Here is an 18,415-nt window from a genome sequence, read left to right as displayed (position 1 = left end):
CAAGTCTTGTAGGCTATAATAAGGCAGCTGCTTTTACTTAGTTTAAGCAAGATATTTAAGTAGGACTATTTTAAGTTAAAGTCCAAAGTGCAGCAGTAGGAAATCACTGGAGAATTTTTGTCATTTCTAGGTCTTGAAAAGGCCTCTTTAGCTATTATGTGGAAAATAAACTACAGAAGGGGCAAAGAGAGTCAGGGAAACCAGATATTAGATTGTGACAGTATTCTAGGCGATAGATGACAGCGGCTTAGAACAGAACGTGGTGGGTGGAGATGGAGAGAAATGGGCAGTTATGAAATATTTTAAGCAGGCGTAGGGTAAACCTCGTGGCTCAGCTGGTAAAGAATCCGCCTGCAATGCAGGAGACCTGGGTTCGATCCCTGGGTTGGGAAAATCCCCTGGAGAAGGGAAAGACTACCCACTCCAGTATTCTGGCTTGGAGAATTCCATGCACTGTATAGTCCATCGGATTGCAAAGAGTTGGACACAACAAAGCAAATTTCACTTTCACAAGGTAAACCTTACAATAAGTCAAACATAGGGGTTGAGAAAATGGAAGGAATCAAAGATGATGCTGAAGCTTTAACCTGACCATCTGGGTAGGCAGTGAGGATGTCCTTTGAGGGAGGGAGGGAGGAAGCTTGGGAAGGTACATATGAGAAGTGCTTGCCATTTTGGACAGGTTGCTTTGAGGTGCTCATTCGTATTCCTCTAGGCTCATGTTGTTGTTCAGTCGCTCAGTTGTGTCCAGCTCTTAGCAACCACAGGGAATGCAGCACACCAGGCCTCCCTGTCCATCACCAACTCCCAGAGCTTGCTGAAACTCACGTCCATTGAGTCGAGGATGCCATCCAACCATCTCATTCTCTGTTGTCCGCTTCTCCTCCTGCCTTCAGTCTTTTCCAGCATCAGGGTCTTTTCCAATGAATCAGCCAAAGGATTAGAGCTTCAGCTTCAGCATCAGTCCTTCCAAAATGTTAGGGTTAATTTCCTTTAGGGTTGACTGATTAGATCTCCTTGCTGTCCAAGGGATTCTCAAGAGTGTCCTCCAGCACCACAGTTTGAAAGCATCAATTATTCACCACTCAGCCTTCTATATGGTCCAATTCGGACATATGTGCATGACTACTGGAAAGACCATAGCTTTGACTATACAGACTTTTGTCGGCAAAGTAATGTCTCTGCTTTTTAACATGCTGTCTAGGTTGGTCATAACTTTTCTTCCAAAGAGCAAGCATCTTTTAATTTCATGGCTGCAGTCACCATCCACAGTGGTTTTGGAGCCCAAGAAAATAATGTCTCTCACTGTTTCCATTTTTTCCCCATTTGTTTGCCATGAAGTGATGGGACCAGATGCCATGATCTTGGTTTTTTGAATGTTGAGTTTTAACCCAGCTCTTTCACTCTCCTCTTTCACCTTCATCAAGAGGCTCTTCAGTTCTTCTTCGCTTTCTGCCATAAGGGTGGTGTCATCTGCATATCTGAGGTTGTTGATATTTCTCCCAGCAATCTTGATTCTAGCTTGAGCTTCATCCAGCCCAGCATTTCACATGATGTACTCTGCATGTAAGTTAAATAAGCAGGGTGACAATATACAGTCTTAACGTACTCCTTTCCCAATTTTGAACCAATCCATTTTTCCATGTTCGTTTCTCACTGTTGCTTTTTGACCTGGAAACAGGTTTCTCAGGAAGCAGGTAAGGTCGTCTGGTATTCCCATCTCTTTAAGAATTTTCCGCGGTTTGTTGTGATCCACACAGTCAAATGCTTTAGCATAGTCAGTGAAACAGAAGTAGATGTTTTTGAAACTGCATTCAGATGGAGTTTATCTTCCCTTTTCTCCTTGGCTTTCGCTTCTTTTCTTTTCTCAGCCATTTGTAAGGCCGCCTCAGACAACCATTTTACCTTTTTGCATTTCTGTTTCTTGGGGATGGTTTTGGTCACTGCCTCCCGTACAGTGTTACAAAGCTCCATCCATAGTTCTCACAGGTACTGTCTTTACCAGATCTAATCCCCTGAATCTATTTGTCACTTCCACTGTATGATCGTAAGGGAGTCGATTTAGGTCATGCCTGAATGGCCTAGTGTTTTTCACTACTTTCTTCAATTTAGTCTGAGTTTTGCAAGAAGAGGCTCCTAATATGAGCCACAGTCACCTCCCGGTCTTGTTTTTGCTGACTCTATAGAGCTTCTCCTAGTTTGGCTGCAAAGAATATAATCAATCTGATTTTGGTATTTGGTGATGTCCATGTGTAGAGTCGTCTCTTGTGTTGTTGGAAGAGAGTGTTTGCTATGACCGGTGTGTTCTGTTGGCAAAACTCTGTTAGCCTTTGCCCTGCTTCAGTTTGTATCCCAAGGCCAAACTTGCCTGTTACTCCAGATATCTCTTGACTTCCTACTTTTGCATTCTAGTCCCCGCTAATGAAAAGGAACAGTTTTATGGACTCTGAGGGAGAAGGTGAGGGTGGGATGTTCTGGGAGAATAGCATTGAAACATGTATATTATCATATGTGAAACAGAACACCATTCCATGTTCGATGCATGAGACAAGGGCTCAGGGCCGGGGCAATGGGATGACCCAGAGGGATGGGATGGGGAGGGAGGTGGGTGGGGGGTCCAGGAAGGGGAACACATGTAAACCCATGGCTGATTCATGTCAATGTATGGCAAAAACTATTACAATATTGTAAAGTAATTAGCCCCCAACTAAAATAAATAAATTTATTAAAAAAAAAAAGAAAAGGGCATCTTTTTTTGGTGTTAGTTCTAGAAGGTCTTGTAGGTTTTCATAGAACCATTCAGCTTCAGCTTCTTCAGCATCAGTGGTTGGGGCATAGACTGGATTACTGTGATATTGAATGGTTTGCGAATGGTTTGCCTTGGAAACGAACCAAGATGATTGTGTAGTTTTGGAGATTGCACCCAAGTACTGTATTTTGGACTCTTTTGTTGACCATGAGGGCTTCTGCATATCTTCTCAGGGATTCTTGCCCACAGTAGCAGCTATAATGGTCATCTGAGTTAAATTTGCCCATTCCAGTCCATTTTAGTTCACTGATTCCTAAAATGTGAATGTTCACTCTTGCTAGCTCTTGTTTGACCGCTTCCAGTTTACCTTGATTCATGGACCTAACATTGCAGGTTCCTATGCAATATTGTTCTTTATAGCATCGGACTTTATTTTCACCACCAGACACATCCACAACCGGGAGTCATTTCTGCTTTGGCCCAGCCTCTTCTTTCCTTCTGGAGCTATTTCTCCACTCCTCTCCAGTAGCATACTGGACAGGGTCATGGCCTAAATGAGATCACTTAGGAGGATCTAAGTGCAGGCTGGGAAAGAAGAAACCTGGACTGTGACCAACAGTGCCCTGATATTGCTAAAGCTGGCCTGCAAGCCTGTGGTGTTTTTAGTTAACTAAATGAGATTTGAAACCTGTTTTCATATTCAGGTCTTTTTTAGGTCACAGTTTTTGCAGTTACCATTTTGCTGCATACTTGGGATTAATTTTTTTTCACTTTGCCTATAGATCTTGATATTATGTAATGCCACAGACATACTTTAATAATACCTCTTGTAAATGACTGGGCTTAAGGTAAGAGGCAATGTGATTTAGTTGAGAGAACATTTTGATAAAAAGATTGAGTATGAAACTCATTTTTTCATTCAGTCACTGCCTGACCTTAGGAACATTAACTTTTCTGAGTCTTAATTTTTTTATCTATAAGATGAGAATAACTACTACTTTGCAGCATTGAAGTTATAATAGAAGTGAAAGTCGCTCAGTCATGTCTGACGCCATGGTCGGTGCATGGAATTCTCCAGGCCAGAATACTGGAGTGGGTAGCCTTTCCCTTCTCCAGGGGATCTTCCCAACCCAGGGATCGAACCCAGGTCTCTTGCATTGCAGGCGGATTCTTTACCAGCTGAGCCACAAAGGAAGCCCAAGGTTATAATAAGGTACAATATTAATGTTCAAGTGCAGTGGAAAACTCTCCTGGCTGATGTCCACTTAATCGTGGGCATCATCAACCAGTGAAGTTTCTGTATAAAGTTTCTGTGTTGTCTGACACTGTCAGTATCAGTGTGATTATCCCCAAACCAGGTTATGCCAGTTTCAGAAATACATAATTAATTAAACCAGTGATATGTGAGTAGAAAGGAAAAGTTATTGTTTCTTTTTAAATGGAATTGTATACTTTGGAGAATATGCTGTTGAATTAAGACTAGATAAGCAACTGTAAAATAGGGTGAATACTGTAAACATCTAGAATAATTCTGTATTTGGATTGTTTACCAAGTACCTTTAAATTCTTGTACCACTGTAATGAAACCAAAAGTGGAAATAATTAGAGGATATCATTATGGATGTGGCTTGTGTAAGAAAGACATTCAACACTAAAACACTCCAATCAGTATGCTCATACTTTAAAAGGAAAAACATTCTTTCAGAATTTTGTATATTCCAGGCAAAAAGCTCAGCCAAAATCCTCATCCTTCCTTAGCCCTCAGACCTCTTAAAAATCGGAGGAAGACTCTGGATCTTCTTCCCAGACGGGATAAATGTGAAGATCTGGGGTATAGTTCAGGGTGTTTAGGAACCTACCCAAAGCCTCTCCATGGGCTGGAGGAATGGCCCTGGCCTTGAGTGCTCACTCTTCACCCAATTCTGTCTCCAGTTGAAGAACTGGATGACTTCCCAGTGTTGATTCTAGTATTTTCTTAATAGATACAACATTCATTTCTTTGTTTATAAATCATTTTGTGAAATTTTACCTGCACAGAAGGTAGTAATTTAGTTACCTTTTACAACTAGTTTTTCAGTTATGTTTTGTAGGCATGACTAGGATTTTCTCTCACATGCACATGAATGTGAACTGAAAATTATTTAGGACACCAATGGACTAAGCAGTTCCCATTGGGGTTATAAAAAATACCTATTCTGTAGTTACACTGAAATCGGTAGAAGATAATTTTACCTTAAACCTTATAATGTGTTATATGCTATGCTAGAAATTATAGAGAACTTGCGTACAGTTTCATTTAAATTCTGTAGCTAGTATAAAGTGCTCTTTAGCTGCCATGATGTCACACAGAAACTGGAAATGCCATCTATCTCTGTACCTCTTGGCCGGCTACGCTTAAATCATCCCTGATAGGTATGGACATTTCTGTTTTTAAAGCTTTCCAGTGAAGAGATTATATAGCTTTATTTGGCAAATGTTTGAAGTGTAATACCACCGTGAAACTTTCTGGAAAGCTTTATTTTATGTGTATCCTAAATCACTAATGATGTAGGGAATTCTCAATTATGTTCCCTAATGAAGAGACATTTTCTCATAGATAGTACAGAGTCAGATCATCCTCCTGGGTCTTTCCTTTATCCCTGCAGTGAACTATCCTGACAGAGAAACAAGGAGTTGCAAAGTACTGACAGGCAGGCTCTAGGAAGGTCTCGAGGGACAGAGCTGGTGAAATCACTTTTCTTCCCAAACTTTAATACCTTCTAAAATTTCATTCAGGAGTGAAACTTAAAGGAAGTACTTAACTAAAAAATTACCTTTTCTTGGGTTCTTCAAGTCCTTTGGAGAAAGTAGCAGACTATAAGTACATTTTTAAAAATCTTTATCTAAAATACGTTTTCTAACTACTAAGTTCCCTATGAAAATTTAGCCATAAATCTGCAAATATTTATTAAATCCCTATGTGTAAGTCCTTTGACATATACGGTAGAAACTAAAAACAATCCCCTTTTTAAAGTTTCCATTATAATTGGGGGCACGTGTGTGTGTATACTTGTATATGCATATACACATATATAAACCACCCATTAGAATTACAATATGCAATTGCTAAATGTCTTCTACATAAAATAAGTATTAACACATTGATGTGAGAAGAGAACCGTCTGGATTAAAGTGAACCAGGAAGGAGACATGGAGAGAAGTGGAGCAAGGGTGGAATCTTAAAAGAGTAGGCAGGATTTTCATGGGAAATCCACAAAAGAGGATACAGAAAATGACATGAATGTGAGCTTGGAGATGGCACATATGTGTTTTGTTGGCGAGACAGTGAGAACTGATTGAAGTGGAAGGTTCCTATTGAAAAGAAGATTGGAAGGATAAATTACACAAAGTTTTGAAAGAATCTGAATGCCCATCTCAGGAATTTGTACTGTTTTGTCCAGTAGCAGAGAGCCACTGGAAGTTACTGCACAAGGAAGCAAATTATTAAAGTAGTGCTTTAGAAGGAGAAATACCCAGTGGTGGGTGCGTTAGGGGAAAGTACACTGTTAATTGAGCACCTCTGTATGCACTCACTGGTGGATGCTTTGCATACAGTTTTTCACCTGATACTGAGAAGCCCAAGCGGTTGGCACCTGCAGTAAATCTAAAAATTAAGTTATAACAACTTGTTGTGATGGTCACACTGAATAGAAATGAACAATAGATGCAAGAAATACTGACCAGAAGAATCTGTTTAGGGGCGAACTAGATGTTGCATTCAAGAGAAAGGGAGAAATAGAATCAACTTTACAGTTTTTAACCTAAGCAGTGATGTAGTCAGTATAAAGACTGAGTAGGAAGATGAAAAGTAGGTTGTATCTCAGCACTGAGAGAGAGAGAAAGTAGATTGGCAGGTAGTGCAAAAAGTTTGATGCTACTCATGTTAAATTTGAGTATAGGACTGAAGCTTTAGGGAAGAAATCAGAAGTAAAAATATAATTTGTCAGGTTTCCAGGTAAGTATCTATACTCCTTAAAATACCCAGTACACACACAAACATTCTCTTTTACTTGCTCATCTAACCAGCATTCAGCAGTTGCCTGCCGTGGTGCACAGTACAGGGGGAGGCTAAGAGCACAGACTGGAACCAAAGGGCCCAGTTTTCCAATCCTGACTCTCAGCTGACTAGCTGTGTGACGCCAGGCAAGTTACTTAACTTGATATGTAAATGCCTCTGCCTCTAAATTGTCTTGTGTGTAAAAATGGGGATCTCACAGGGTTATTATGAAAGCTAGAGAAGTTAGTTTATATAAAGCACTTAGAGTTCAGTTCAGTCACTCAGTTGTGTCTGACTCTTTGCAACCCCATGGACTGCAGCATGCCAGGCCTCCCTGTCCATCATCAATTCCCCAGAGTTTACTCAAACTCATGTCCATTGAGTCGGTGATGCCATCCAACCATCTCATTCTCTGTTGTCCCTTTCTCCTCCTGCCTTCAATCTTTCCCAGCATCAGCGTCTTTTAAAATGAGTCAATTCTTCCCATCAGTTGACCAAAGTACTGGAGTTTCAGCTTCAACATCAGTCCTTCCAATGAATATTCAGGACTGCTTTCCTTTAGGATGGACTGGTTGGATCTCCTTGCAGTCCAAGGGACTCTCAAACATCTTCTCCAACACCACAATTCAAAAGCATTAATTCTTTGGTGCTCAGCTTTCTTTATAGTCCAACTCTCACATCCATACATAACTACTGGAAGAACCATAGCATTGACTAGACAGACCTTTGTTGGCAAAGTAATGTCTCTGCTTTTTAATATGCTGTCTAGGTTGTTCATAACTTTTCTTCCAAGGAGTAAACGTCTTTTAATTTTGTGGCTGCAGTCACCATCTGCAGTGATTTTGGAGCCCAAAAAAATAAAAGTCTGCCACTGTTTTCCCATCTATTTGCCATGAAGTAATGGGACCAGATGCCATGATCTTAGTTTTCTGAATGTTGAGCTTTAAGCCAACTTTTTCACTCTCCTCTTTCATCAAGAGGGTCTTTAGTTCTTCTTCGCTTTCTGCCATAAGGGTGGTGTCATCTGCATATCTGAGGTTATTGATATTTCTCCCAGCAATCTTGATTCCAGCTTGTACTTCCTCCAGCCCAGTGTTTCTCATGATGTACTCTGCATGTAAGTTAAATAAGCAGGGTGACAATATACAGCCTTGACATACTCCTTTCCCGATTTGGAATCAGTCTGTTGTTCCATGTCCAGTTCTAATTGTTGCTTCCTGACCTGCATACAGATTTCTCAAGAGGCAGGTCAGATGGTCTGGTATTCCCATCTCTTTCAGAATTTTCCACAGTTTGTTGTGATCCACACAGTCAAAGGTTTTGGCATAGTCAATAAAACAGAAATAGATGTTTTTCTGGAACTCTCTTGCTTTTTCGATGATCCCTCAGATGTTGGCGATTTGATATCTGGTTCTTCTGCCTTTTCTAAATCCAGCTTGAACATCTGGAAGTTCACGGTTCACGTATTGCTGAAGCCTGGCTTGGAGAATTTTGAGCATTACTTTACTAGCATGTGAGATGAGTGCAATTGTGTGGAAGTTTGAGCATTCTTTGGCATTGCCTTTCTTTGGGATTGGAATGAAAACTGACCTTTTTAGTTTAGAGTATTCAGAGTAGCGCTGTGCTAAGTCGCTTCAGTTGTGTCCAACTCTGCAGCCTATGGACTGTAGCCTACCAGGCTCCTCTACCATGGGATTCTCTAGGCAAGAATACTGGAGTGCGTTGTCATGCCCTCCTACCGGGGATCTTCGCAACCCAGGGATCAAACCCATGTCTATTATATCTCCTGCATTGGCAGGCGGGTTTTTTACCACTAGCACCACCACACAGAGTAAGCACTAGGGGAATGTTTGCTGTTATTACTACCATTACCATTATCTCCACTTTCTTGGTGGAGAGCAGTGTTGCTCACTGTCCAGTGAGGGTGACTGCTTGATACACAGTAGAATAGATATTTACACAGATGAAAAGTAACTTAAAGTTAATAATTTGTTCAAGATGGAGGGGATATATGTGTATCTATGGCTGATTCATGTTTTATATGGCAGAAACTAACACAACATTGTAAAGCAATTGTCCTCCAATTAAAAATAAATGCACTTTTTAAAAAGTTAATAATTTGTATCATTGTGATCCTAAATTTTGTGGGAAATTATTACTAATAGTAATTATTAGAAATTATTTGTATTATTCAAATAAATTGTCATGGGTAAGCAAATAGCATAGATATCAAATTAGATGTTGTCTGAAAAGGTATTGTATAAACTTAGTGTTGACCAACTTTATAAATATGATCACTGTATCATCTTCCTCTCCATAGTACTCAGAGGTTATTTCTCATTAGCACTAATGTGCATACCTTTTAATTACATTCTGCCCAGAAGGCTGGCCACATTAGTCATTTTGCTTTTCTTTGTTATGTTGAGGAGTAATAGTAATTTAACCCATGCCTCTTGCATCTAACCCGCATTGGCAGGTGGGTTCTTTACCACTAGTGCCATCTGGGAAGCCCTTAAGCTACACAAGATACTTTAAGCACAACGATTTATCCTACCTTATTGTCATACATGTGCATGCATGCTCAGATGTGTCCAACTCTTTGTGACCCCATGGACTGTAGCCCGCCAGGCTCCTCTGTGGAAATTTCCAGGCAAGAATAATGGAACAGGTTGCCCTTTCCTCCTTCAGCGGATCCTGAGCCAGGGATCAAACCACCATCTCCTATGTCTCCTGCATTGGCAGGTGGATTCTTTACCACGAGCACCACCTGGTATTGTTACCACCAAAATTAGCTGAGGTGAAACATTTGAGTTTGTCACGCACTCAGTGACCATTACTCAAGCTCCTCGTTGTCAGTGACCTGACCTGTACTGATGAAGCCACTGAGTAGGAAGAAGCCATTTCCCATTGGTCTGTAAGTTCTGTTATGGCACCATCCATGTATTTACCACCATATGCTTGCACTTGGCCGTAAAGAGTGTTCAGTAGGTATTTGTGAAATTGATTTGTGGACATTTTTTGTTCTATGTGTTTATAACAAATAGCTTGCTGATTTTAACAACTATCCATTCAAATGTAGGACACTTGCAGGACTTACCAGGTTTTTAGGCTCACTTTGAAAAAAATCAAAGCTGATAATAACTGTAAGTGTTAATCTACTGATTTACTTTAGAAGCAGAAGTAAGGTCAGAGGATAAAAACCAGTCCTGAATGAACTATTTTAATACTCAGAGATTAATTTGACCTTGTAAAAGTTATTTTAAAGTCTCCATTGTATCTGCTTCTAACCTGGGACTCTTGAGATTATCTTTGGCCAGAGGCAATATAATGCTTATATGTTGAACAACAACAAAAAAAGATGACACTTACGTGCATAATTCTATCCAATAAAGCACAAAGGATATGAATGCATAAGATAAAGCAAATAACAACCAAAACTTATATATTTTAATCCTGAATATACTACACTGAAATGGTGTTTGGAGTGATTAACATTACCTTAAATTTCCAAGAATTGAGCCTCTCTAAGTAGTGCTATATATGAATATTAAAAACAACAAATACTGTATGTTTAATATGAATATACTTTTATTTTAATGCCAAATAATATCTCAAGATACTGATATTAAGGATACTTTGGCACTTTTGAAATACGTGAGGGGAGGTTTGATTTTTTTATTGTGGTAAAATATACCTAATATAAAATGGACAATTTTAACCTTTATTTAAATTGTAAAATTTGCTGTCTCAATATATTTTAAGTGAACAGTTGAGTACTGTTAAGTGTATTTTCACTGTTGTACCACCACTCTCCAGAATATATGTGTATTTTACAAAGAAATGAGTCATTCCAGATATGGCCTATTAGTAAGCAACTTTTAGTTTGCACACAAGATATTTTTTGTTCAGAACATGAACATGGACCTCACTAATAAAGATTCTATTTTGTTAGGTTTTTGGACAGTTATATTAATGGTTTTTTCTTTTTTACTTTTTCCTCTCTCTTGATTAATAGGAGTGAGCTGAGTCGACAGAAACTTCATACCCAAGAGCTGCTTTCTCAGCTGGAAATGGCAAATGAAAAGGTAGTTGAGGTAAGATAATGACTCTCCTGGGAAGTTCACATTATATAATCTTACCTGAGCCAAGTCCAAATTAATTCTCTACTTGGAAATGACCATGCGGATGTGCGTATTTCTTGCAGAAATCATACATAACACTAAAAGTCCACACATAATATAATGTGAGTAAAAGCTTTGGAAGTCTATGATTCATCATATTTAAATGACAAAGACAGAGCTCCTATTTCAATTTTACCTATATAGCTTGTGCTGTTTCAGAAGCGTTAGGATCCTCTTTATTTCTGTGCATGTCTAAGATTTTTTTTTTTTAACCCAGTTCCTCTAATTTTGTTTTAATCCATCAGAAAAGACATGTAGGAAATACTTTTGCCTACTGGAATATATGAAAGCATTCCTTTACATTAATGCTTTAGAAATAAAGTTAACAAGGGTTTATCATTGTTTTCTTTGAAGAAAAAGCGGTAAACAATTTCTAGATTATGGTTAAAACTTTTTAGAACACTACTTCTTTATTTGATGTTTTAACTTCTAACACATTTCTTGGAATTTCATTAACAGGCCATATGTCCCATTAGCTCTCTGTGACCTTCCACAGGAGCCATAGTGAAGTCATTGCTCTCCAGTTTTATAGCATTATAAATTGACATGAGAAATTTAGAAAACAATTAGACCATAGCCATTAAAATACTCTTTGATGTAGCTCCCCCTTACAGGAATCTGTCCTAAGGAAATAATTTAAAATATGAAAAAAATTTTAAAGGAAAATATTCAACGCGGTAATGTTAATTTTTTTGGAAGATCAAAAGCAACTAAACTGATCAGTTAAAAAAAGAACAGTTGCATATATTATGATTTATCTAATCTGGACTCTGCCTTCACCATTATGGTAGCAGCACAGAAATATGTACCGTATATATCATCTGATTGTAACTATGAAAATGATTATTATAGAGGATGGCAGTTTTTCCTCAGGTTTTCTCTAATGTTAATGATGCGTCTCTTAAATTTAAGACTACATATTTAAACATCATGGTAAATTGGAGCAGCTAATAGAGTTCTCTTCATACAATTTAATTTTGCTTTTGGGCACAATAAGAAATAGAATAAGCACATTTTAACAGGATATTGTTATTTCAGTATTTTGTAATACTAGGCATGACATTCACTCTTTTTTTTTGACATTCACTCTTATCACTTGTATGTTAGGACCAGTAACTATCTAGTTCAAAAACAAACTATGTAATAATTCTGCGTGTGCACAGACTTTTTTTTTTAGGCTGGTAAGCATGGAAAAGGCTAATACATTTTTTAATCGATAGATTGCATGCACTTGTCTGCATGACACCATGTTGTGACAGATTGACAGTCATGATGCCTGTGTAGTTGCCTGCTGCTGCTAAGTCGCTTCAGTCGTGTCCGACTCTGTGCGACCCCATGGACCGCAGCCTACCAGGCTCCTCCATCCGTGGGATTGTCCAGGCAAGAGTACTGGAGTGGGTCGCCATTGCCTTCTCCGGTACTTGCCTGAGGCTGCTCCAACAGAGGAGGAAAGGCTGGGGAGACTCAGTCAGCAGATACTGACTGTCTCACAGTTCTGGAGGCCGGAAGTCCAGATTCAGGCCTACCTCCTCACTTCCAGTGGCCTTAGGCATTCCTTGTCTTGCTGATGGGGTCTTCCTGTATTCTTCCCTTTGTACATGTCAGTCTCTATGTCCAAATTTCCCCTTCTTATGAAGACACCGGTCATATTGGATTAGAACCCAGCCTAATGACCTCATCATAACTTAGTCATCAACAAAGAATCTACTCCAAGTAAGGTCGCATCCATAGCAGAGGGGATAAGGGCTTCAGGGCGTTTCTTTAAATATAATGCAACCCACTACTAGTGTCTTAAGAACTCTGTTGACCCTGATAACCCTCTGATGTATGCAGATGTATTGGGAAACTTGAAAAAGATTTCTTCTCCTTTTATTACTGTTGCTTGTTGTTGTTTTAGTCACTAAATTGTGCCTGATCCTCCAGGCTCCTCTGTCCATGAGATTGTTCTAGGCAAGAATACTAGAGTGGATTGGTATTTTCTTCTCCAGAGGATCTTCCTGACCCAGGGATCAAACCCATGTCTCCTGCATTGCAGGCAGTTTCTTTACCACTGAGCCACCAGGGAAGCCCCACCTTCTCTTTTTTAAATGATACTTTCAGCGTATAAATCATTTAAGATAAGTCTGAATAGTGCAAGTGTTAGTCGCTCAGTCGTGTCTGACTCTTTGTGACCCCGTTGACTGTAGCCCGCCAGGCTCCTCTGTCCATGGGATTCTCTAGGCTAAATACTGGAGTGGGTTGCCATTCCCTTCTCCAAGGAATCTTCCTGACCCAGGAATCAAACCTGGGTCTCCTGCATTGCAGACAGATTCTTTACTGCTGAGCCACCAGGGAAGCCCTAAGATAAGTCTAATTCTGTAAAAATCAGGGTTTCTGGAATGAGTATTTTCTGCTCCTTGACTTTAATAATGTGTGCTCAATGTCACCACTTCCCTGGAAGCTCTGCGAGCACGGCAGTTCCGAGTGCCCCAGCCCGCAGTGCCAGCATCACCCGAGAGCCTGACAAAAGTGCAGAGTCTCAGGCTCAGCCCGCCTCTCCTGGCGCTCCGGCTGTGAGGCCCAGGACTGTGCTCTCACACTCGCAGGCGACAGCAGAGCAGGTTTCTAGCATCGCAAACTGAAAGTCCTCGTCTGAACTTAAGGTTCACTTTGCTTCGGATTTCATTCACTTTCTTTGGTGGTTTGTGACAGTGGTGGAGGGGAGAGGAAGGACACCAATTTAGTCATAATGTAAAACCAGCTTTGAACTTTGGGGTTCATAACTTGAAAAATATGAATTTGGAGATATATTGTCACTGCGTTTTGTAAGTGATAAAATGATGTTCAGATTTTTCATTGATAATTCCATGAAACATCTCCATGCCACATACGGATTTCTGACTTGTTTTATATTTCCCCTTAATAGAATGAAAAGTTAATTCTAGAGCATCAGGAAAAATCGAACAGACTTCAGAGGCGACTGAATGAAGCGGAACAGAGAGCTGCTTCGGCCTCCCAGCAGGTAGGAAGCATCCCCATTATGCCTGCATGATGAGAGTCTGAGTAAGTCACAGATAAAAAAATTCCTCAACAGTTTCCAGAGAACTAGTATTTTATTTTCATTTGACTAAACTACTTAAAATTAGTCTCTTTAATATTTGAGATTGAAAAAGTAAACTTCAGAAACTGAAATAAACATCACCTGAATCTAGAACTGCATTGTCCAATATGGATAGCTGTAGCCACTAGCAGCTGTTTATATTTAAATCAGTTAAATTCAAATCCTCACACTAGTCAGATTTCAGATGCTCAAAAGCTGCATGAAGCCATGACTGTCATATTGGACAGCTCTCACAGTCTCACAGTAAGCACTGCTCTAGAATTATGTTCTGCCTAAAACTAGGCAGGTATTCACTGAGAGATTTGAAAGTAAATTGCATTGCTTTGAATATAGTGTTCCAAATTGCACTAACTGTTTTTATTGCAGTTTTTAAATAGAAAAAAATTACCTAGCTTATAGGTTTAAATTCATTTAATGCACATTTGTATGTGACCATATAAATCTCAAATACCACATAAAAGTTGTCCAATGGGAAATAGAGTAGAAAATGCAGAACATCCATGAAATAATAAGGGGCAATTACTCATAATGCTCACATATCATATAAATGAAATGGGCCATTTGTTCTAAAGTAGGAGCAAATAGTCTCTCCTGTTAGGAACAAAATGAGAGGAGTTTAGTGATTATAAAGATAGGCTGGAAACAGATAGTTTAGATAGAAACAAACCAAGTGTATTATTAATTACATTTGGTTATAAATTTACTGTTTTGATCAAAATTAACATTATTCCTAGATATTATTAATCTAATAATTAACATTATTCTTGGATAATTTCATATATAGTAAAGCAATTAACCCTAAATACTCATGGAATTCAGTTTCTGATATTTATAGATTTTTTTTTAATCCACTTCTGTTATGAGCATGGCATGGCTCTTAAAACCCAATCATAACTTGCCCTTCTGTTGCCTTTCCTTCTTAAAAGTAATTATAGTTTTATCAGGTAAGTTTAATTTCTTATGAAATTATGGACTGATGGATGAGCTAATTATTCAAAAATTCATTTATTCATTTATATTATAAGGTTACAGAAGCCAACATGTTCAGGGTAGTATCTTGAGTGGAGGTATTTTGGTTTCTGGCAAATAACCTCATACCATTAATTAGCCATGTGACCTTGGGCAGTTTCAACATCTCTAAGCCTCAGTCTGTTCATGTTTGGGATAATAACACCTCACTGATAGAGTTATTGAAAGATCAAAGAAGTTAACACATATAAAGCTCTTAGCATGGTCATTAAGTGGTAAATAGGTAATTAGATATAGAAATTAAATTTCTACATCACAGTCTTTAAAGCTTCAAGTTTATCTTTTTTAAGGACTGTGGTAAAGAAGGTGAAAGTTGCTCAGTCGTGTCCGACTCTTTGCAACCCCATGGACTATACAGTCCATGGCAGGCCAGAATACTGGAGTGGGTAGCTGTTCCCTTCTCCAGGGGATCTTCCCAATCCAGGGATCAAACCCAGGTCTCCTGCATTGCAGGCAGATTTCTTACCAGCTGAGCCATAAGGGAAACCCTGTGTTAAAGAAAATGCCTACTTAAAATCAGCTCCCTGGAGCTGGACAGTAACAAGGGTCCAGTTACAGAACCTTAATGATATAATCCAGTTGGTATCTGCTCCCATCCCCTTCACAACAGCATTAAACCTCAGCAGTCCACACTATTTAAACTCTCCAGTGGCAGAGATTCTCCTAATCTCTTTGTGAGCCTTTTTAAAAATGTTTTGTCGGTAACTGCCTTACAGATTTTTCCTTAAATTTTTTGTTCCTGCCGTTCTGTTTTCATTTGAAGACAGAAAGTAATCATTTACCATTTTCCCCAAACACAAAAAGGAATTTATTCCCTGGGGTTAGTATTTTTTTTTCTATTTTAAGAGTATTCAACTCATAAACTTTGTTTCTAAGACATATATTCAATTTTTTAAAATCTTTATCTTTGCCTTCTCTGAATCTTTTCTAACTTTCCCATATTATTCCAGAAATTGGGAATTGCTGTTAGAAATAATATCCTGATAAGGGCTTGATATTTAATAAAGTAAAAGGGTTAAAAGATTACTGTTGTCTTTCACATGTTGTCTTTACTCAGGCAGCCCAGCATCACCTCATTGGCTCAGAACAAACCCTGCACTGTAGTCATTCAGTCATGCTTGAAACATGCTATTCTGATCAACGTTTTCTATTCGGCCTTCATCCATCTTTGGATGCTGGTATAGATGGTTAGATGTTCTAAGTGTATCACTCTAAACTACTGAATGCCACATTGTGTTCCTTTGACTGTATGACATTTTTAAAAACCAGTGTGGTGACACAAAACCTAGAAACTATGAAAATAAATTAATGTGACTATGTAAGATTTCAAATTTCTGCGTAAAAAAGTAACGTCAGTGACAAACTGAGAATAGTTGCAGTAAATGATAAAAAGCTCATATTCTAAACAGAGTGGCTAATCAACAACAACCAAAAAGAAGGGCTGCAGTGGAACAGAGTGTACAGAAGATAAAAGACAGATGGCTTTTAAAAGCTTTAAAAGATGTCCAGCTCATCCTCACCCAAAAGGCAAATCCATATTTGAGCTGTGATCTAATGGTATCTTTCACCCGTCAGATCATGAAGTGGGAGAGGACATTGTGCCAACACTTGTATGCGTCACTGAGGTGAACGTGTCTTGGTACATCCTCTTAAGCGCCCAGCTTGGCAGTATCTCTCCAGAATTGTAAATGTACATAACGTGTGACCCAGCAGTTCTAAGAATTTATTCTGTGGATGGTATACCTGCCCCTGGGCAAATCTAGGCAAGGAAGCATGTAAAAATACTAACTGCAGCACTGCTTATAATTTTAAAAGGTTAAAAACCATCTAAATGCCCATCAACAGGAAACCAGTTAGACTATGGAATACCCATACAAGGGAAATTTTGCAACTGTTGAGAGGAATAAAGTAGACTGTTTAGTAGGGGGAAAAATGAAAGCTGTGTATAGTACTTTATCATTCTTCAAAAAAAGTGAAGCAATAGTGTGCATGTATTCTCATGTAGGATATTTTAAGAAATTTGTTTAGAGGCTGGAAGTGGTGGTTGTATCTGGAAAGAGGGACGTGGAATGAAGGAGGGAGATGGGAAGACTTCCTTTATGCTGTATGCTCTTTTGTACTGTTGGATATTTTTCACCTTATGTCTATGTCATCAGTTCCTACTTAATATTTAAGGATTATTTTCTCCGTAGACTTATTATGAACTGTCATCATCTTTTTATTATCAGCTCTGCACTGTGCTGGCTTGCACTTAGTTTGTGTTCTAGTCTCTTTCCTGGTTAACATTTATCTAGATGCCTTTCATGCATCCGTTAAATATGTTTTGGAATTGTAAGTATATCACTGAGCTATGGAAAGTCATACTTGACACACATATCTCTGGTGTCTCTAGTGTAATCATTTTAAAGTCTCAAGAGTAAAAGAGAAATGAACACAAAAAGTGACCTCTTACAAGACACCTTACAATAAAGTTATTGTCAGAAATCGTAAGTTGTGATGCGTTACACTTTGTACTAGTCTAAAATTTTCCACAGAAAAAGTTAACTACTTACCAGTTGTTCATTTCAATTGCAGCTCAGTATGATTACAGTGCAGAGAAGAAAAGCAGCCTCCTGATGAATCTGGAAAATATTTAAAATTATTCAACGTTCACTCACAGAACCCTAGAGTTGGGGAAGCGGTTGACCAGAAGTGTATTAAAATGGTAAAACCTGCATAGAGTGTCATTTTGCACAAGCATTTTCCATTCTGTTTGGAGGGTGATTGGAAACCAGAAGGGTGACAGCTTTCTGTAAGTAAAGAAAAGATAATCCAATATTGAGCTTCAGTGGAGAATAAAGCCAGCTGGGAAGAACGCATTGCCTTCATCAACGTGTCTATTTCTTAATTCCTCCTTTTTCCCTTGGAAAAGCATCATAATTTTCAACCATGCTAATCATGAGAAAGAGTTTTTAAAAAATGCAAGAATTTTAGTATTTCAGGCTTCAGGATTTGAGAATTTCACATCTGTCACTCATAACTCATTTTTAAAGTTCCCAAGTATCCATTTTATTATGAACTCACATGTAATAAATTATGTACTTCCTAAAATGATGCTGTCATGTATTTTAATATATAATTGTAGTGATTCATTTTTACCTTATGTGATTTTCAGTATTTATCAAATATTGATATTTAAGAATTTGGAAAGGTTCTCATTTGTCTGGGGTTTTGGATTTTGAGGTGGTCTTTTGTTTTGTTTTCACTATTACTCAACGCAGTATGGATCAAAGGGAATCCTAAGTTCTGAGACTGCGTGGTACTGAACTGTTGCCATCCCG

The 18,415-nt window shown here is 38.7% G+C and overlaps 1 protein-coding gene across 3 annotated transcripts in view; it reads left to right on the top strand.

Annotated features, from left to right (window-relative positions):
* Positions 1-17,953, top strand: part of SCLT1 (sodium channel and clathrin linker 1) — a 215,012-nt gene extending 197,059 nt beyond the window's left edge. For all 3 annotated transcript variants that reach the window (XR_014068168.1, XM_081538256.1, XM_081538257.1), the window contains exons 19-21: positions 10,801-10,879; positions 13,872-13,967; positions 17,670-17,953. Coding sequence is in view for 2 of the 3 variants with exons in the window: in XM_081538256.1 (XP_081394382.1) it covers positions 10,801-10,879; positions 13,872-13,967; positions 17,670-17,711 (217 nt within the window). In the remaining variant the exon portion in view is untranslated. The remainder of the gene's footprint in view (positions 1-10,800; positions 10,880-13,871; positions 13,968-17,669) is intronic.
* The last annotated feature ends 462 nt before the right edge of the window (positions 17,954-18,415 follow it).

This window comes from Giraffa tippelskirchi, chromosome 11, assembly GCF_054371585.1.
Source record: "Giraffa tippelskirchi isolate mGirTip1 chromosome 11, T2T-mGirTip1v1.2.pri, whole genome shotgun sequence".
In the NCBI taxonomy this organism is placed as follows: Eukaryota; Metazoa; Chordata; class Mammalia; order Artiodactyla; family Giraffidae; genus Giraffa; species Giraffa tippelskirchi.
The sequence above is the reverse complement of the archived record's forward strand: the minus strand, read 5'-3'. Positions and strand labels throughout refer to the sequence as shown.